Source organism: Xenopus laevis, chromosome 7L (genome assembly GCF_017654675.1).
Source record: "Xenopus laevis strain J_2021 chromosome 7L, Xenopus_laevis_v10.1, whole genome shotgun sequence".
Lineage (NCBI taxonomy): Eukaryota > Metazoa > Chordata > Amphibia > Anura > Pipidae > Xenopus > Xenopus laevis.
In genome coordinates, this window is record NC_054383.1 from 87,313,076 (window position 1) to 87,335,176 (window position 22,101).

Sequence of the window (22,101 nt, forward strand, 5' to 3'; positions counted from 1 at the left end):
CTTAGGAAATGATACCTCACATCAATATGTTTGGTTCTTGGGTTGACTAAGTCTGTGCAAGTGCAACGCACCCTTGGTTGTGTCTGCTTATCTGTGGTGTCAAATTCAGTGCTAACTTCAACTATTTGTTCTGGAGATGTACATGTTACTTGTTTAGTATTGTTAACATGTGTTTTCATGACAGTTTTGGAGTACAATCTGTTTTGCGGGTAAGTAGCTGTCATTGCTGCTTCACCCCAGTATTTCAGATAGTCCAGAATCAGTCAGCATACATCTGATCATTTCTGTTAGGGTTCTATTTTTCCTTTCAGCTACCCCATTTTGTTCTGGTGTATATGGGACAATCTTTTAATGCTCTATCCCAAGCTGTTTTAAGAAATTCTTTACTTTGTGTCCAGTGAATTCTGCTCCATTGTCACTTCTGAACACAAGTAGTTTTCTCTGAAATTTACTTTCCTTTGTCACATAATCTTGCAGTTTTTCAAACACTTCTGATTGGTTTTTCATTAGATATGTGACTGTGTATCTTGAATTGTCATCTGTAAAAGTCACTATGTATCTATTACGTCCAGGTGTGGGCATTCACATAGGACCACACACATCACTGTGTATAAGGTTGAGCGTTTTTGAAGCTCTGTTCTGGCTTACCTTTGGCGGAGTTGCTCTTGTAGCTTTGGCTTTGATACAACATCTCACGGTAGTTGGACAGGCTGACAATCCCAGATCTTTTGTCAGGTTCTGCCTATTCAGTTCCTGTATGCCATCAGGATGTCTGTGACCAGACATCTATGCTACATGTGAATGCAGTTGTTGTGCCTCTGTGTGCAGAGTCTTGCCTGCTCCTTTACTGTGTCCAGTCGATATAGATGCTTATACACTATAGCTGTTGCGATTACTCCATTCTGGATTGTACAGTTGTCACCTTGGAATTTTGTGATTAGTCCTTTGGATTCCAGTTGCCTTACTGATAAGAGCCCATCTTCTACTTTTGGAACATATAGCACATCCTTTATTGGTAAAGGCAATCTGTGTCTGTCAGCATTGTGATATATAAGAATTCCATGCCCAATTCCTTCAGCTGTAGTGCTAATTCCATCTGCAAGGTAAATAGTTTCTTTGTTATTTGGATCAAACTCTGTAAAGAAGTTTCTGTCACTTGTCATGTGACTTGTTGCTCCTGAATCTATATACCAGTTCTGGTTTGAAAGGGTGTTTGTTACTTTAAAAGTTCCGTGCCACTGATCTCTGTCATTCACTGTAGTTCTGACTGTTTGTTTAAAACTTCTTGGAAATGTTGCCCTTTGCTCTGTCTTCCATATTGAACAGTCTTTCTTAAAGTGTCCTGGTTTCTTGCATCTTAAGTATACTTTGCTCTCAGGGCCGCTCCGGCCATGAGGCAAGGTGAGAATCTTGCCTCAGGCGGCACGGAGCGGCCAGTTACCAGGGGCGGCAAAACGCCGCCTCTGGTAACTTTAAGAGCCGAATTTACGTTTTTTAAAACGGAAATTCGGCTCTTCTAGCGCAGCGAGCGCAATAGCGCAATAGCGATGCGGCCCCTCCTCCACCCGCTCCGACGCTGGTTGTTAGAAGAGCATAGCAGGAGGAGAGGCGGCATTGGGGCTGCTGCCTCAGGCGGCAGCAGCCCCTGAAACGTGCCTGTTTGCTCTCTTTCTTATGAAGCTTTGTGTCTGCCTCGGTATTACTTTCTGTATTGTCAAAAGCTTGCACCTTTCTGCACCTGTATTCATCTATGAGCCTGGTTTTGACATATTCGAGTGTTAGTTCAGCTTCAGGCTTTGTTTCCAGGGCATTAATCAGTGCACTGTATGATTCAGGTGAACTGCACAGAAGATCTTTTAGATCCTCTACAATTGCCTGGAGTTGTGCCACAACCTGCAACATTGCATTTATATGCTCCTGCGTGTCTTTTCCGGGAACCTAGTCTCATCTGGTATAGTTTCCTTAGCAGGAATAGTTTGCTGTTCAGGCTGGATCTTTTATGCAGTTTTTGCAATGTATCCCATATGCCTTTAGCAGTATTCTGATGCCTTATATGAAGAAGCTGTTTATCTTCCACTAACAGACTTACACACGATTGTCGCAGGACCCGCCTACAGTTATGCAGACACGTGTTTGCTCCTTGTGCTGTGTCTCCTCTGCCTGTTCCAGCCAGCCTGCTTCTTCCTGCTGTGTGGCCTCTGCTTTTAGGACCCCCCTTGGCTGCCTGCTGGATATCAGAACTGTAAGTAGCCTTTATTTTAGTTATACACACATTTACACATACTAATTACATGTATGTACAAATACACATTTTACTAAGTTAGCTTTTTTTTCTTTTCAGGGTTTTTTTTTTGCAATTTTGCAATTTTGTATTTATCAGAATGTGTACTTTATAAAAATATATGGTTTTGGGAAGTATATTTGCTGTTAGGGGGTCTTGTTGCACACTACACAGTCACTGGTCTATGTTCACAGAAGGCGAAAAGACAGCAGAGAAAATTCAAATACACTAATTTTTGTATTGGGGGTCCGCACATGCCAGCTGCTTTGGTATATCTATGCACATTGGGCATTAAACTGTTCAAGAGACCCTTGGCGTCAATATTTAGGGTCTTATACAATTGTATGTAAGAAATTGGGTGAGATAAATGCGGCCAATTGCAATATTTTTAGACAATTTTCAGAAATGTCATAAAAACAGCTACCTTTAGCGTAGCTTTGCAGTAAGGTAGTTTGGAGTAGAAAGACATAATTAACCATTTTAGATTTCCAAAAATATATGGTTTTTAGGGGTCACCATAACTTTTTGTAGCTTTTATCCCATATAAACTGGTAATGTTTGGAAATTAGTATAAATGTAAGCCATCAAATAAGTATGCACAAGGTATATTCTGGGGTCTTTACATGCCATGTACTTCGATAATCCTCTGTACATTGGACATCAAACTGTTCAGAGGACCCCAGGTTTTCATATTTGGGGTGATTTATCTTGATTCCTAATAGTATGTACAATATAAGGTGCTGCAGGGTGGAAGTTTTCAGGTGATTTTTGGAAATGTCCTCAAAATTGCCAAACTTAGCAAAGATTTGTGGCTTGGTGCTTTAGGGTAGAAAGACATGCATACCCAATTTAGATTCAGGGGAATGTGTACTTTCTGAAAATACATGGTTTTCTGGGGTAAATGTACTTTTTTCTACCTTTGCCCACCCCAAAATGATGTAAATGTGTTGATTTTGCAGTACCTGAAATGACAGACCAAATGGGGGGGGGTCTTCATTTTGAGGCCCCTATATGCCACGTGGTTAGGTACACCTATACATATTGGACATCAAACTGTTCAGCAGACCCCAGGCTTTCATATTTGGGGTCATTTGTCTTGATAACTAATGGTATGTTCGATATAAGATGCTGCGGGCTGGACATTTTGAGATGATTTTTTGGAAATGTCCCCAAAATTGCCAAATTTAGGAAAGATTTGCGGCTTGGTGCTTTGGGGTAGAAAGACATGCATACCCAATTTATATTTGGGGGAATGTGTACTTTCCGAAAATATATGGTTTTCCGGGGGGGAACTTACTTTTTTCAACCTTTGCCCACCCCAAAATGATTTAAAGGTGTTGATTTTGCAGTACCTGAAATGATAGACCAAATGGGGGATCTTCCTTTTGAGGCCCCTATATAGTTACATAGTTAAATTGGGTTGAAAAAAGACGAAGTCCATCATGTTCAACCCCTCCAAATGAAAACCCAGAATCCATACACACACCCCTCCCTTCTTTTAATTAAATTCTATATACCCATACCTATACTAAGTATGGAGCTTAGTATCACAATAGCCTTTGATATTATGTCTGTCCAAAAAATCATCCAAGTCATTCTTAAAGGCATTAACTGAATCAGCCATCACAACATCACCCGGCAGTGCATTCCACAACCTCACTGTCCTGACTGTGAAGAACCCCCTACGTTGCTTCAAATGAAAGTTCTTTTCTTCTAGTCTAAAGGGGTGGCCTCTGGTACGGTGATCCACTTTATGGGTAAAAATGTCCCCTGCTATTTGTCTATAATGTCCTCTAATGTACTTGTAAAGTGTAATCATGTCCCCTCGCAAGCGCCTTTTTTTCAGAGAAAACAACCCCAATCTTGACAGTCTACCCTCATAATTTAAGTCTTCCATCCCTCTAACCAATTTAGTTGCATGTCTCTGCACTCTCTCCAGCTCATTTATATCCCTCTTAAGGACTGGAGTCCAAAACTGCACTGCATACTCCAGATGAAGCCTTACCAGGGACCTATAAAGAGGCATAATTATGTTTTCATCCCTTGAGTTAATGCCCTTTTTTATTCAAGACAGAACTTTCTTTGGTTTAGTAGCCACAGAATGACACTGCCCAGAATTAGACAACGTGTTATCTACAAAGACCCCTAGATCCTTCTCATTTAAGGAAACTCCCAACACACTGCCATTTAGTATATAACTTGCATTTATATTATTTTTGCCAAAGTGCATAACCTTGCATTTGTCAACATTGAACCTCCTTTTCCAGTTTGCTGCCCAGTTTTCCAATTTAGACAAATCACTCTGCAAAGTGGCAGCATCCTGCATGGAACCTATAGTTCTGCACAATTTAGTATCATCTGCAAAAATAGAAACAGTACTTTCAATGCCCACCTCCAGGTCATTAATAAACAAGTTGAAAAGCAAGGGACCTAGTACAGAGCCCTGCGGTACTCCACTAACAACACTGGTCCAATTAGAAAATGTTCCATTTACCACCACTCTTTGTAGTCTATCTTTTAGCCAGTTCTCTATCCAGATACAAATATTATGTTCCAGGCCAACATTCCTTAATTTAACCAGTAACCTTTTGTGTGGCACTGTATCAAATGCTTTAGCAAAGTCTAAATGAATCACATCCACTGCCATCTCAGAATCGAGGTCTCTACTTACCTTCTCATAAAAAGAAATTAAGTTAGTCTGGCAAGATCTATTACGCATAAAACCATGCTGGCACAAACTCATAGTATTATAATTTGCTATGAAGTCCAGTATCTTATCTTTTATTAACCCTTCGAAAAGCTTTCCTACCACTGACGTCAGACTAACTGGCCTATAGTTTTGAGGCTGAGAACGGGATCCTTTTTTAAATAGAGGCACCACATTAGCAATTCACCAGTCTCTCGGCACTATGCCAGATCTCAATGAATCCTGAAAAATTAAGTAAAGAGGTTTGGCAATCACAGAGCTAAGCTCGCTAATTACCCTGGGATGAATACCATCTGGCCCTGGACCTTTGTTAATGTGTCACATGCTTAGGTACACCTATAGATGTTTGACATCAAACTATTCAGCAGACCCTAGGCTTTCATATTTGGGGTAATTTGTCTTGATAACTTGGTGCTTTGGGGTAGAATGATATGCATACCCAATTTAGATTCGGGGGAATGTGTACTTTCTGAAAATATATGGTTTTCTGGGGTGAACATACATTTTTCTACTTTTGCCCCCCCCAAAATTATGTAAATGTGTTGATTTTGCAGTACCTGAAATGATAGACCAAATGGGGGGTCTTCCTTTTGAGGCCCCTATATTCCACATGCTTAGGTACACCTATACATATTGGAAATAAAACTGTTCAGCAGACCCCAGGCTTTCATATTTGGGGTCATTTGTCTTGATAAATAACGGTATGTTCGATATAAGATGCTGCAGGGTGGAAGTTTTGAGGTGATTTTTGGAAATGTTACCACAATTGCCAAATTGAGGAAAGATTTGCGGCTTGGTACTTTGGGGTAGAAAGACATGCATACCCAATTTAGATTTGGGGGAAAGTGTACTTTCTGAAAATATATGGTTTTCTGGGGTGAAAGTAATGTTAGTGGAATGTTTGGCCTTGAAATCAGAATAATGCCGTTTTGTGGAACGGTGCTTTTGTAATTTGCTAGTGTACTGCTAGTAGATTTTGAACTATATAAGTGAGAAATCTCCATAAAAGTATATATATTTGGTATTGCTATGCTCAGGAGACATAGACCTTTCCAAATCGGCTGTGTTCCCGTACATAAAATAAATGATGTTTCTGATAAATGTACTATGTGAAACATGATTTTTTTTTATTTTGTTAGGCTATATTTTTTTTACAGAAGTGAAATTACACCAAAATTCTAGCATATTTTGAAAGCTCAGGTTGTCCTGAAAAAAAACATATATTGTTTTCCCGGGTAAACTAAAAGACCCCCCAAGGAAAGGCCCTTAAAGTGAAAGAGTACAAAATGTTTAAAAATGGTCTGGCAATAAAAGTACCAAATCAGCCAAATTGTCTGGCAGCGAAAAGGTTAAACTTCCATAGTTGATAATTCTCATTATTCAATTTAGCCACTGCTAGTTTAAGTTCTGAGCTGCTAGCCATGTCTGCCTTACTTCCTTGACTGTATAAAGCTGTAACAATATAGAAGATCAAGGACAATATGGTGGAGACAGGGCCGTTTTAAGGCCTCTGTGGGCCCTGGGCAAAGAGTCAACTAGTGGGCCCCCAATACCCCTGGCACACGCAGCACACCAGAAATTTTTCGAAACTGGTCCCGCCTCCCCGTGTTTCCTCCCTCCATCCTCCTCCCTCCCTGTGTCCCCTCCTTCTGTCTTCCTCCCTGCGTGTCGCCTCCCTCCCTGAGTGCATCCCCTCCCTCCGTCTCCCTCCCTGTGTCTCGCCCCGCCCCCTCTATTTTTCGGCGCAGTGGGCCATCAAAAGCAGTTGGCCCTGGGCAGATGCCCCTTGATTTGCATTATTAAAGCGGCCCTGGGTGGAAAAAAAAAATCAAACAGAAACAACAGTATGAATGCTGTTGCATGTATTCCAACATTACTATGTTAGAGAATGGCCAATTCTAAGCAACTTGTACCTTCATTTTTTCATTTTTTTTTAAAATTCTTCCAGCTTTTAAATGGGGTCACTGACCCGAGCAGCCAAAAACTATTTCTCTGTTAGGCTACAAATGTATTGTTGTTACTTTGTATTAATTTTTTTTGTTAGGCCCTCCTTTGTTCATATTCCATCTCTCATTTGTCAGTCAGATAGCTGCTGAAACTCCAAACTAGAGGGCCTAACTGCAAATGGGGCAACCCATTTATGTTACACACCAATATCAAATGGATGAAGCAATACAGATTGGAACATTCAAAAGAAAGGCCTATGTATTTTAATGTTTTCCCTTTCTATGTATGGAGGGAAATTTCTGCTCTACTGTATAATCTATATATATAATGTAGACCTATAACATCAAAAAGGCTGGGGTTGGTGCCATAAGACTAGCTAGTGGATATTAGGGGCAAGTGAGTTTGCTCCAGGAGTGAAAGGTAGAGAGGGCTACCAAGCATGGACAGCCTTTTGTCCTAACAAGGAGTACTAGTTTGGTTAGAGTCCTGGGTAATTGTACACTAGAAATAAGGAATGAGTGTTCAGTTGTAGGTTAGTGGAGCGCCTACAGTAGAAGCTTGGGAATTACACGTGAGGTAGCATCAGAGAATCGGGGGTAATTGTTCCTTAGGTGAGGAAGCCCCTGTACAACTAAGGACACTCCTGCCAATTCGTCTTGCAAGACTAGTGCCCTGGAGGTTTCTGAGGCAAGAACGCTGTGGTGGATGTGAGTACTGAAATGGTTACCTTTGTGGGCAACCCAAGCCCCGGTCTGTGCTACATGCTGTGCCCTTCAATTAAGAAGTATTTTGAGTTCACCGCATTCTTGCCTGACTGTGGCTTCCTTGGGGACAATAAAGGCCTTACCCTTTATTATCTTCTAACGGGTGACACACTAGCCACGGGTGCCCCTTTACAAGTATATGTATTATTACTATTACATGAATGGATACAGATATCCTACTTAGTGCAGAATAGGACATGAGAAGATATGGAATATAAGACACACCTACAGAAGAGAGACTGCATGCAAGAACAAACAAGCTTCAGTAATGATTACTGGTCTTGGTTTTTCTTTCTGAATCTATCCTCCAGGTGTCAGTTATAGTGTTTGTCATAAATTCCACATTTAAGCAAGAAAAACTTTTGCAAGCACAGTTATGTATCTCAAAAATTTTGAAATGACCCTCAACAATTATTAAATCCTCATTGTAGTTACTAGAAACTCTCTTGTGCCAGTGCTGATAAAAAGCCACTATGGTACACCATAAGTAGAATGGTGATCTGACTGATAGTAACATAGGAAAGGAAGGAACAGGTCATCAAGGAGAGGGCAGGCTGTAAGAGTTAAAGTAGAAAATAAGGGAGTTGGAGTTGAGCAGGAATTGGGTTTAAGTGAGGGCAGTCCAAGAAGGGGCAAAGTATTAAGAGCATTCATGTTCGGAAGTGACAGACGTATCTTTGGAATGTAGCAGCAACTAATTTTAATCTGTAGAGAGCATACATTTACTGAAGCAAAAGCTTACCAGGAACTGTGTTCCCTGTTGGCCCACCTTTGGAAGGAGACAGGCTCACAATGGCTTGAATCCAAACTATGGGAAGCTGTCTGCAGCACCAGTTCAGTTGGCATGATTGAGAGTTGGGGGGAGGCAAACCAGAAGCACCTACGTATCTGCTTTATAGACTCAGACCTGGTTCTCCAAGGGGGGAGGTAGGGGCACAGCTTGCAGTTGCCTGCCAGTAGGAGGAGGCACATGAGCAGCACACTGGGCTACTCAATGGGCAGTAAATGGGAAATTAGTGGGGGTAGTTAAGTGTAGTAGACCGACCAGGGTGATTAGTCTTACTGGGTTGGAGGAAAATTGCAGTGCCATCAGAATCACAGGTGGCCCACGGTTCGGATGCTACTTCCTTCTTTTGTCCAGCCAGTTGCTCGGGTCTTGCACTGAGGTAAAGAACCGGAACTGTCCATCTATGACACTCAATCTGGCTGGATAGAGCATAGCTAAAAGATTTAATAGTTGCTGTCTCTTGCAACATGTTCTGACTAAAGGGTATTTTGGCTCTTTTGCCAGCTATTTACAGAATATCTGAGTGCCAGGAAGCCATAAACCAGAGCTTTGGTGGAGTACCCAACGGGACTATTCAAGTGCTGTGGAGCTAAAGGAAATACCTGTAAATTGGCAGAGATCTAATTCTTCTTCCTTAGTCACACTCTTAAATTGTTTTCTGACACTTTTGAACCATTAGAAGTCAAGCCATTACGCATAACTTCAATATGTAAATGTTTTAACTTAAAAAGCAAACTTGCAAAAGATCAGCTTTGCAGTAAACACCAAACTTGGCCAGCCTTCCCCAGTGTTCTCTAAAAAATGTGAGGCAGACTTCATTGTTTTCTATGAGAGGGCCATAAATACCTTAAATGGATACTGTCATGGGAAAACATGTTTTTTTTCAAAATGCATCAGATAATAGTGCTGCTCCAGTGGACTTCTGCTCTGAAATCCGTTTCTCAAAAGAGAAAACAGATTTTTTAATATTTAATTTTAAAATCTGACATGGGGCAATGGACCCCCCAGAAATGGACGAGCCCCCAGAAATGTCGGATTTATGCTCCTATAGTCCTCCAGGGATATAAGATTCTCAGCCACGATGAGTAAGTCCCTCTTGGATTTAAATAAATACTTACTCAAATCGAGCCTGGCCCCGAAGTTCCCCCTGGGCCTGACTTGAACCAAACAGATTCTCTCAGGAAATTAACCAGACAGCTTTATTTGAGGTATACATTAATACAGAGTATTACAATACAGAGTATTAAATAATAGCTCACATGCCCTGAAAGCTTGTGAGGACGTTGGGGGACAATAAGCAATATAACAGATGACTATTTAACCATTTCTTCTTCCATGGGGCTGATCCCTTGACATCCAATCATCGTTCTTGGTTTAACATAACTATGTCACTATTTCCATCTTAGGGACAGACTCACAGTCTAAGTACAATAGCCAAATAAGGTGTAACTACTGTGTCAGCACAGTGTCCAGAATGGTATCTATGCTGTAGTTTCTGAGACGATGTGTCTTGCTTGGCCTTGCACTATACTTGTGACATGAGACAACAGATGTATTCCTTGTTCTGTGCAAACATTCTACATTCTAATAACAGAATGGCCTTTAACCTTGTGCTTCTTCTACAACACAGCAATTCTGTAACTAGTGTTGTGTTCTATAATCTTTGTTCTTTGATAATAACCACTTAAGGCTTGAATCTAAAATCCTGATATCTACATTCCCCCACTTTTTTTTTCTTCTAATATAAGCAAAATCCTTAAGCTAGCACTGCGGGCTGAAAACAAAAAATACATATAAAAATGGAGAAAAAAAAAAATTGGTTCTACCAGACAAATACAAAATGCTACAATCACAGTGGACTTATCAACACAGTAATATGCATATACAGTATATATAAAGGCATTTCAATGATGAAGATAGAGAAAATCCAGAGAAGATGCATAGTCCATTCAATGTCCAGATGATCCAGCACCACTTCGGACTAGTCCTCTAGCCTGTGATGATATGGTGTACCATAGAATGGCAATGTAGAAATGTCTTTGAAATAGTCTCTTAAAGCATCAGTCCAAGATGTTACTTTTAGTCAATGCAATGACGATGAAAGTTCATACTGTAGCAGAGTTGATGTAATGAATGCTTTTGTCTGTGTGCTTCACCACTGATATAGTTCTCATGTGTAGCCATTGTACAGCAATTGAGTATTCAGCTGTTGAATCTATCTGGTAGATATTTAAACAAACATGCCCATGTGCCAGTCAAAAAGATTCAGCCAAGAATAGAAGAAAGTAAGTAAAGGTGGTGTTATCTACAAAGAAACAAAAATATAGAAGATATGAGTGCAAAATAAAGAAATATTTTATATTAAAACAGGATGATGACTGTGGTGTATAATCATGGTGAAAATGCTATTGAAAATACAATAATAAATATTTGGTAAACGTATAACATTTATCATATAATTTATATATAGGCTGTCTGTTTTTTTTTTTTTTTTTTAACATTTAGCATGCACACATATACAGAAATATAAACATGAGAAGTTACACATAAGTAATTGTTGAGTAAGTAGAATTGTTGTTTTCAACAGAATATTTTTATATAAGAAGTTATTAACATTACCCTGGTAATGGCCTGCTTGTGTTTCACAGTTACTAGTGATCAATGCTATCAATTAACCCTTTCCATTAAAAATTTTGAAATTAAATAGATTGCAAAAATATAATTAATTACAATATCTTGATGTGAAAAAAAAACATTTGTTGTAAAATCGTTCATTATCATCATTATATTTAAAGTAATCACAATAAATAGGTTGTAAATATATATACCATTGAATATGATATATGTAGTTGAGTTGTGTAATGGTACTTAGAGATGGAATTATAGTTACAACAAACAATATCAATAAATGTTTTAAAGAGGTAATTAATTCAAAGTGATGGTACATTGATAATAATAAAGTTAATTGATACTAGAACTATTCAACATGTACTGACACTCTTCCACATGGTCTAGAATTATGTCCCAAATTATAGATGGTATACAAAAAAAAAATTTTAGATATCAAATTTTTAGACCATACCATAAATGAAAAAAAATATCCCAAATAAACCATAGTACAATGTTATTATACTGGAATACTTATGTTAAAATATCACAGTAAACTATGTTTAGGATAACGTTTATGAAAAAATAAAAATATGTTAATATAATACTGTATGTGATGGCAAAAATCTTGAGCTTTTGCTTTGCCAAATGGTATTTTAATTATTGTTTTATGTGAAATGTTTAGACAGCAATTGGTTAGTAAAAGTTTATTAGGGATATTGCCATTCATGCATGTTAGTTAACAATCAATAAGAAAGGAAATGCATTAGTGATAATAGAGAAATTAGTAATTTTAGACAAGACAGTAGAGTGATAAAAATAAAATAGAAAGTATTAGAAGTGAGACATATACAGAAAAACAAGTTGTTAGTGATGTGAAATATGTTGTTACATATAAAAGTTACTATACAGAAAAGGAATATTAATTAAACAATAGAAAGTTAAAACAAATACAGAAAGAATATGAAGGAAACAAACATGACATAAACTTAGAGATGTCTGATCTCTCCTGCAGACTGCCAAAGATATCTTTGTCCTCGAGGTTGAACAGCTGTTAAAGAGATAAACTTTTCTACTAATCAATCTATGTCATTGTTGTCAAATCTTCTACTATGGAAAGAGAACAATTAAGAAAAGTAATTTATAGTGCATCTAAATTTTAAATGCAAACTAATATTACTAAAAACATTACATTTATTCCTTAAGTTTTGTTTGCATGTCTTTCAGCAGTATCTAAAACTACTCAAACAGATCTGGTTCTCTGGTCTGAAGCTTTAAACACCTGCAAAATAAAACATACATTAGAAAAATTCACAACAGTGCTGATGGTTCCCATTCAAGAAATAAAACAAACATTATACTAGATTCCCAACTCTGATATAAAAACATGTATAAATGCTAAATTATTTAATTTAATTCATTTATAACCTTTTTCAGAGATCATAGAACCCAGAATATCTTTCTTCTACTTTAAACCTAACCTCCATTGTCAAAACAGAACACGAGGTTTACATTTCTACATTTAAACTTTTGATTAGTGATGGGCGAATTTATTCGCCAGGCGCGAATTTGCGGCGAATTTGCGCGATTCGCGGCAGGCGAATAAATTCGCGAAACGCCCGCAAAATTTCGCCGAAAAAATTCGCCGGCGTCAAAATTTTTTTTTCGAAAAACGGGCGCCGGCGTCAAAAACGGGCGCCGGCGTCAAAAACGAGGCGCCGGCGCCGTTTCGCGAATTTTCCGCCGTTTCACGCGAAATTCGCGAATTTTTCGGCAAAGCGAAACGGCGCAAATTCGCCCATCACTACTTTTGATGTAATTTATTTGTATGTATAATTGCTGCTCCTATGATTTTTACATATACATTGCTGTATGTTGGAAATTCACAAGGAAATGTGGGAAATATTGCAGCGTTCAAGTTGTTCAAATTGTTGAAACCCACCAATACCTTTTCAAATAACACTGGTGCAATATTAGATATTTCAGAGTCAGTTGGATTACCCCTGTTAGTTGCATCAGTTGAAGTGTTACAAAGATCATTTTCTTTAGTAACAACACTCTTATTACTTCTCCTATTCAAATGACATGATCTTACACTGTCAGCTGTCAGTTTATTGATACTGTGCTGTTGGAGGACAGCTGAATGTCTACAATTTTTTAACTGAACCAGCAGTCTTTCTATATAAGAATACTGTAAATTATAACTGACCTGCAGCTTTACAGTTAATGAAAGGGAAGTCAAGGCTAAATCCAGCAGTGCTTGTAAAGTTCTTCCCTTTTCCCTTTTTTATTTTTCCATCTTTTAATTCCATTGATGAGGTCAAAGTATCCAGACTTTCCTCTATCTCATTTTCATTCATTTCTTTATTTAGTTTAAATGGCCTGCCATATTTAGTGATCCAACATTGAACATATTCAAGGAAAACATTAGGAAGACGTAACAAAACAGGGGAAAAACCACAGGACCGGAACGAAGCCCCCAGAAATGTCGGATTTATGCTCCTATAGTCCTCCAGGGATATAAGATTCTCAGCCACGATGAGTAAGTCCCTCTTGGATTTAAATAAATACTTACTCAAATCGAGCCTGGCCCCGAAGTTCCCCCTGGGCCTGACTTGAACCAAACAGATTCTCTCAGGAAATTAACCAGACAGCTTTATTTGAGGTATACATTAATACAGAGTTTTACAATACAGAGTATTAAATAATAGCTCACATGCCCTGAAAGCTCGTGAGGACGTTGGGGGACAATAAGCAATATAACAGATGACTATTTAACCATTTCTTCTTCCATGGGGCTGATCCCTTGACATCCAATCATCGTTCTTGGTTTAACATAACTATGTCACTATTTCCATCTTAGGGACAGACTCACAGTCTAAGTACAATAGCCAAATAAGGTGTAACTACTGTGTCAGCACAGTGTCCAGAATGGTATCTATGCTGTAGTTTCTGAGACGATGTGTCTTGCTTGGCCTTGCACTATACTTGTGACATGAGACAACAGATGTATTCCTTGTTCTGTGCAAACATTCTACATTCTAATAACAGAATGGCCTTTAACCTTGTGCTTCTTCTACAACACAGCAATTCTGTAACTAGTGTTGTGTTCTATAATCTTTTTTCTTTGATAATAACCACTTAAGGCTTGAATCTAAAATCCTGATATCTACAGGGGCTAGACATATTGTCAGTTTCCCAGCTGCTCCCAGTCATGTGACTTTCTGATAAACTTCAGTCACTCTTTACTGCTGCACTGCAAGTTGGAGTGATATCATCCCCTCCATTCCCCCCAGCAGCCTAACAATAGAACAATGGGAAGGTAACCAGATAGCAGCTCCCTAAATGTGGCCATAGATGTAACAATTACGATCTTTCTTGGAAAGGATCTTTCCAAGAAAGATATTTCGTTTTAATACACACGTGTAGAGCTGAATCGTCAGATATACAGGTAGAAATAATCGAATTCTACTTGTATCTGATGATTCAGCACTAACAATGGGCGATGTTTGGGTGCCTTCAAAGGCACTGAATCAAAATTTTCCGTCCAGCCCGATCGACAAGCCAACTGTTGGCCAAGTCTTCTTTTTTACCCTGCAAAAACTGTAGTAAATGTATTGCTTTTTTTCAACTGACCTCCAGGACAATTTGTGTGCGCTAACTTAATTTTTGGGGCCTCTAAACACCAGATACTTTGGTAATCCTTTGCACAATACACATTAAACTGTTCAGTGGACCCATGGCATTCATATTTAGGATGTTTTTTCTTGGTACCTTATGCTATGAGGGAGACAAGATAGTAAAAGTGAATTCTCTAGAAGCGATTTTGAGCTATTTCATCAAAACTGACAATTTTGGGAAAGCATTGCGACTCAGTAGTTTGGAGCAGAAAGGCATGGGTACCCATTTTAGATTTGGTAGAATTTGTCCTTTCCAAAAATATATGATCTTGGGGGGTACTGTATATTTCTCTGTTATTACCCCACAAAAAATGCAGTCAATGTGTTGATTTTTCATTAGCTGAAATTACCCACAGGACTATTTGTATGCGCTTACTTCATTTTGGGGCCTCTAAATGCCAGATACTTTGGTAAACCTATGAACAATGGCCACCAAACTATTTGGAGGAACCCTGGCAATCATATTTAGGGTGCTTTTTCTTGGTACGTAATGATACATGGGTGATATGGTGCTGGGAAGTTTTAACTTTGAGGCAATTTTCAGATATTTCACCAAAACCGACAATTTTGGGAAAGCCTTGCGACTCAGTAGTTTGGAGCAGAAAGGCCTGGGTACCCATTTTAGATTCGGTAGAATTGTACTTTCCAAAAATATATTGTTTTGGGGGGTAAACTTATTTTTCTGTGTTTTTAACCCACAAAAAAAGCAGTCAAGGTGTTGATTTTTCAGTAACTGAAGTAAAGTCCTGGACAACTTGGATGTGCTAACTTCATATTGGGGTCTCTAAATGCCAGGTACTTTGGTAAACCTATGCACAATGGGGATCAAACTGTTCAGTGGACCCCTGGCAATCATATTCAGGGTGCTTTTTCTTGGTATCTAATATGGTGTGTGATATGCAGTGCAGCAAAATAAAACCTTTGAAGTGATTTTTCAAAGTTTTGATAAATTATTATAAAAACCTCTACATTCAGACAAGCTTTGATGTTTGGTAGTTAGGAGTAGAGAGACATAGTTACCCATTTTGGAATCAGCAGAGTGTGTACTTTCTAAAAATGTATGGTTTTCTGGGGTAAACCTACTGTTTCAGGATTTTGTGGCCTTGGAATCTAAAGTATGCCGTTTTCTGGCTTCTGCTTTCAAAATTCGGTAATATACTGCCGGGAGTTTTTGCTGTACAGAAGTATTAAATCTCCCTAAAACTATACATATCTGGTATTGGCACGTTCGAGAGACATGAGGCTTTCCAAAACAGTTGGATTTACATGCGTAAAATGAAATATTTTTTGGTATAAGTTCATATATTGTGAAAAATAGTAATTTTTCATTTTTTTTTATATTTAACACTATAAATCTTTTTGCAGAGGTGGAAATACATGAAAACTCAGGCAGATTTAGAAAGCTCAATTTCTCCTAAAAAAACAATGTATAGTTTTCCTAGGTAAACTATAGGTTTCCACTCAGAAAATGCCCCTAAAGTGAGAGAGCACAAAATGTTTTAAAAACGTCTGGCATTTTGCGTAACCAAAATGTTCAATTCTGCTGGCACTTAAAGGGTTAAATAAAGCTATTTTTTTATTTATGTTTTTATAATGGCAGGCTTTCCGTTACTTTTATAAACAAATCCAGGTGTAAGATTTTTGCCAAAGTACAAGTTCAGTTCAAAGCTTTATGAAGAAGGTATTTATAGGTAATATAAATGTGTAGTTGACTGTTGGGAAAGGAATTTGGAATGCCAACAGCAGATTCTTCTTATTTTCTGCATTTTATAATTTTATTGATCACATTTGAAGGGAGATATGGAAAGTGACTCAGAAACACATTCAACATGCGACAATAATTTTGATGCCCGAAAATATCTGGAGGTTTATTATGGAGTCGATCCAAAAACTCAGCAAGTGGATGTAGAGTCAAAATTTGTTCTTGGGTTCCTGCATGACGTATTTGTTTCAGGTAAGCCATAATTTCAGGAAAATATGTGAGCATGTCTAGGCTGAGTGGTGTATAACATTTTCATAAGCTCCTGGTGATCATGTCATTTCCTTGTCCTTTTCATGCACTTTTACTGAAGTATTGCTATCATTCCAAAGCAAAACAGAGTAACAGTGTGTGTGTGATGGAGAGAAAGGGGTTGTGACAAAACTTAAGTTTGCCAAACATGTGTAATTATTTCATGATGACGTGATCACTTCTGACTTAAATAGTTATTAAAAGCTCATTCATGGGGCCAAAATAGCATTTTCTCCAATGGTATCTGATTAGGTTTCAACATTACTTATAAATAGTGAATGAAGTACCCCCTTTTGTAAAATATAAGGATATTATTGTCACGGCCGGCACCCAACACCAGAACAGGTGCCAAGTACCCTGGTCTCGGCTCGGCTTCACCAGTAGTGTGACCACCGTTGGGCTTCGGGAGGAGCCCTCAGCTTACTTGGGTGCCATCTGGACTTAACGAGGGGTACAAGGCAAGATGTTCTGGCCAAGCAGAGGGGCACGGCAGGTAGCAGAGTCTTTTGGGCCGAAGGTCACGGTACAAATGGAGCAGGCAAGAGAATCGTCAGACAGGCTGGGTCGAGGCAGGCAGATATCAAGAATAGTCAGGCAGGCAAGGGTCAAACCGGGTTGTCAATCAAAGGGTTAATCAAAAGAGGTAGTCGGTAATCAGGCAAGGGTCAGGATCCGGAAGTCAGAATAATCGAAAAGCCAGGCAGGGGTCAAAACCAGAATCAGAAACGCAACAAAGCACCAGGAACAAGATCCTATCATGGGCAAAGTGCTGTGGACAGAAATGGCCTTAAATATATTTGAATTTCGCGCTTACGCGCGCTGACGTCATACGTCGGCGCGCCTGCGCCTTTTAATAAGAGGAGACGCGCCGCGCGAGTTCTTAGAGAAGAGCCGGCGCCAGCGCATACACGCTGGCAAGGCTAGAGGAAAGGACGGTGCGGCGGGTGTCCCCGCCGATGGCACGGCAGTCGACCCCGCCTCACAGGTATTATTAAATTATAAGTCACCAAGGAGTTCCATGACCATATTGAAACACAAGGCTGAAGGCTGAATGCTGTGAGTTGAGGAAAGGGGAAGAAGGCCATGAAAAGTTTTCATGCTGCTCCACCAAACCTCCAAATAGACCAACTGGCTGTGTTGTTTGTTGCTGTGTACCCCAGTAACGTTATTTCATACACTGGCTACTATGCTGTCACTTCAGTGAGTTTATTGTGATTAGATAACTAATGAAATAACTGTGAGCCCATTTAGAAGGCAGACTATGCAAGCCAACAGATAAGCAGATGTATAGATGCTGCCTAAGATTCAGTAGTTGTTAAATAAACAACCTGGGTAATTATGGTACATTTTTTTCTTATCAGGTCACGTAGCAGGAGACAGTTTGATAGAAATTGGTGCTGGACCCGTGATATATCATATTGTATCTGCTTCAGAGCGATTTAACACCATCTACCTGACTGATTATTGTGAAGAAAGTTTACATGAAATAGATAAATGTCTGCAAGGGAAAAAAGATGCTTTTGATTGGACACCATATTTTAAATATGTATGTAAACTGGAGGGCAACAGGTGAGTGTTTCAATACTGTATATCTGAATTGATGCTAGAGAATGAGACTGAGAAAAAGAGGGTAGTTTAAACTGGTGGCAGGATGGGATACAATAGAAACCCCATTTTACATATTTCAGGGGACTAGAAAAAATTGTATAAAATCCAGAAAATGTTAAATCGGGGAATATATTATGCATTATATATTGCTGGGACCACAACATTTTTTAAAATGAGGTAAATTGTAAAATCAGAGTATGTAAAATTGAGGTTCCACTGTATTTGAATACTCATTTCATTAAAATTTGTACAGCTTGCAACACAAGTGAATTGCCAAATTCTGCTGATCCAGTTAATTGGTTGGCTGATAAGTCAAATCACACATGATGACACTATACAATTGTACAATGCAGAGGGCCAGTGATCAAACTAGTTTCTAGCAAACTGTTACTGGCCAAAGTAGCCACATATCTGAGCCCTTACAGGGACACTAAACCCAACCATAAAGATGTACCATTGCGCCAGCTAGTTGTATATAGAATATAACAGATTTTGCTGCTCTACAGCTCCCACAATGCCTGAACCTTGATTTAATATTAAAGTATTCTGGGATTTGTAGTCCAGCAATAACTGAGTAAAGTGTGGTTATGCAGTTCAGTACAGTTTTGTGTCCCTTTAAACTAGTTAATTAAACTAATTAATTAAAGGGTGATCCACCCAAAAACAGTTTTTTTACATTATGACAGAAACTGTGATTCTCACCAACAATAAATTAAAAAATGTTCATTGAATAAACTTTAATGCAAAAGAAAAAAAACAATCGCTGGTTTCAATTGCAATTATTTACAATTAATTATAATATCGCTAACAATTTATATTCTTACTTTAATTGTAATTGCTGGTGAAGGCATTATTTGTATATCCCTTTCTGTTCTGACTTTTGACACGGTGTAACAGAAATTTATTTTTCAGGCCTGTTAACTTTAAAACTGCTGAAAATGATTATGTATATAGGAAAGGTTACTAGAATTACAATTTCATTCTCTAAAAACAGTTTTTGGTGGGTAATTTTAGTTGTTATTAGCAATGGGGTCATTGTAAATGTAACAAAAGAGGGAGAGAATTGTGGCACCGACAGCATCAGCCATTTAATCCCCCTTGATTTGCCAAAAGCATGATTAGCAGTGTAAAAGGTATCTAAAAATGATAAGGAAAATGTTTTAAAAAGTTACAACAGTAAAAAAAAAGAGCATGCGTTAAATTTTTTTGAGGGAGCTTAGCTTTCCCATAAACTTAAACTCACATCTCTCTGCTGCATGGTTGATTGAATTTTTGCAGTTTATTATAGATTTATCCTTTGGCTTTACTAGTGAGCTAGTTAGGACATGTATATAGAAAGAGAAGTGAACCATCAGAAGTTGCTTGGTATTTGCTGCAGCAAACAGTGATTATAATCTGCCATCCAGTATCCAGCATCCTTAATGTGACCTGTATAATTGCTATGGTTGAGCATGAGTGTTGAGACCTGTGCTTCCCCCTTGAATAGTGCAGTCTGCATTCAGAAGTGTTTTATCCAAGAATAATGGGAGGGAGGAGGAATGTAGGCACCACTACTCTTCACCTAACTTGCACATAATTAGGGAGCAGCAGAAGACACAGGCCACAACCAGGCCCTGAACTTAGTGGACATGACTTGCCTTGACAAGCCTGGGTGTGGTCTTCCACCCCAGGAAATAGGGTGTATCTTACAGTTATACTTTCTATGGATATATCATTCTCATTGCTTAGTAAGGATAGCAATTCACATGTATAACTATATCATAATAAAAAAATATTGTTAAAGTATTTTTATAGAGAAGAATTAAAAGATGTAATGGCATTATAAAACAATTCAAAGTTGTACATACTGACTCTGCTAATTTCACTTTTTTTAGGTCCACTCCAAAGGATAAAATGGAAACGATGAAAAGGAATATTAAACTAATGAAGTGTGATGTCACACTGGCTAATCCACTACAACCAAACACAGTTCCCCAAGCAGACTGTGTCATAGTCGCAGGATGCCTTATATGTGCTTGTAAAACCCCCGATGATTTCCAAAATGCTTTAAATAACATTGCATCCTTAGTAAAACCAGGGGGGTATCTGATTATTGTTGACTACCTGGGTGCCTCCTATTACCTGATCGGTCAAACGAAGCTGAATGTTCTTTCTCTTGATGAGAACATTGTCAAGCAAACCGTAACAGCCGCTGGATTTTCCATAGAGGAGTTTAAGGTTGGGAACAACTTTGGCATTCCCCATGAGATTTTTAATTGTAAGGAGGTGTTCTGTCTCCTTGCTAAGAAGTGAAAAAATACATCTTTATTATTGGAATTCTTCCAGACAGAGTTGCTGCATCTTTTGGATAAGTACAGCTTAAAGGGAATGTTTTCCAATGAGCTGTGTTTGTTAGTGAGACATAGTAATATGATAAACATGAGACACCATGTCTTATACTGGAGCACTGTCCAGTACTAACTCTGTACTAGCAGTCTCTGTAGGAACTCCTGCCAAGGTCAAGTGACCCTGAAGTGACATCCTGATTTACTTTCATTGAGAAATTGTTTATGACATTTTTGTTGATTTGTTGGCAAATAATAAAGAGAGCCTGCAAATAGTATTGGGTGTCCATGGAATTTTCCCTTTACATATTTATTATCAGAGGGGGCAAGCATGCTTCTTAATTGTTTATCACAACTAGATATACTGACTTGTGCACACATACTTTACTTTACAGGTTAGAGCTCTCTGAAAGCCAGTCAAATTCTCCCATCCCCTTCTCTGCAAACCAATTCTGTTTGGACCTTAAGATGGCCATACATGGGCCAAGAAAAGCTGCTGACAGACGTAGTCGGCAGCTTATTGGCCAGTGTATGGGGCCCTCAGACAGAGTGTGAGCAATGGCATGTTAATTTATATTGTAGTGGCTCTATTGAGAACAATGAAAGCTGTGGTTTAAGGTGACACTGACACTAACAAAAGTACTCTTCAAAACATTAATCTGCATTAAAATTTGCTTATAAGCCAAGTTGATCATTTTCCACTGACAGGTCAGCTTTTGTACTTCAAATTGTTATTTGAAGTTCCAAAACCTGACCGGTTTGCCAACTTGACTGTTCCTTCTCAATCTGTCAATTAGAGTTTCTAACAGACTACTGCTGCACAAAATGGTAATGAAAAAGCATTGACTAGATACTTTTATAGCAGATGGCACTGCACGGCGCAGAATTTCTTTTTTTATAAAAAGCGAATATCGGGAGAGGGGGTCTGGGGGTCAGGGCCCACCAGTCCGACCCTGCTTCTGCAGAATCTTGCAAACACCTTCAAATTTTTAAAAAAGGTACCAGCAACTTTTATTCATGCACATGCACAGAATTAATAACTCATTTAACCACTTTCTAATCTCTGCAATATAGTGATTTTTTTTGCTGCATTTCTGATCTCAGTAGCTAAATGCACAGTGTGGGCTGAGAGTTACATAGGACAAACATTCCTGGATTCTGACTATGGACCTCATGGCACAGGGCTCACCAGCAGACTCTCTGTTAGCTGTAAAATGTAGATACAGAAACATTTCCATCTTGCTGTCTACACTCTCTCCATTTGAAACAGGGCTCATTGAGAAATGTACGTTTCCAAGGCATCAGAATCAACAAAGTTCATTTGAAATCACGAGTCTTTGCAGACGACCTGCTACAAAATGCCAATGGTTAACTGGAGGAAAGAG

The 22,101-nt window shown here is 38.7% G+C and overlaps 1 protein-coding gene across 1 annotated transcript; it reads left to right on the forward strand.

Annotated features, from left to right (window-relative positions):
* The first annotated feature begins 2,084 nt into the window (after nt 1-2,084).
* LOC108696503 (nicotinamide N-methyltransferase) lies at nt 2,085-20,992 on the forward strand. The gene is made up of 4 exons (XM_018225939.2): nt 2,085-2,242; nt 16,568-16,727; nt 18,146-18,353; nt 20,267-20,992. Exons 1-4 carry the CDS (start codon nt 2,120-2,122, stop codon nt 20,682-20,684), a joined length of 909 nt encoding a protein of 302 aa, XP_018081428.2. The 5' UTR covers nt 2,085-2,119; the 3' UTR covers nt 20,685-20,992.
* The last annotated feature ends 1,109 nt before the right edge of the window (nt 20,993-22,101 follow it).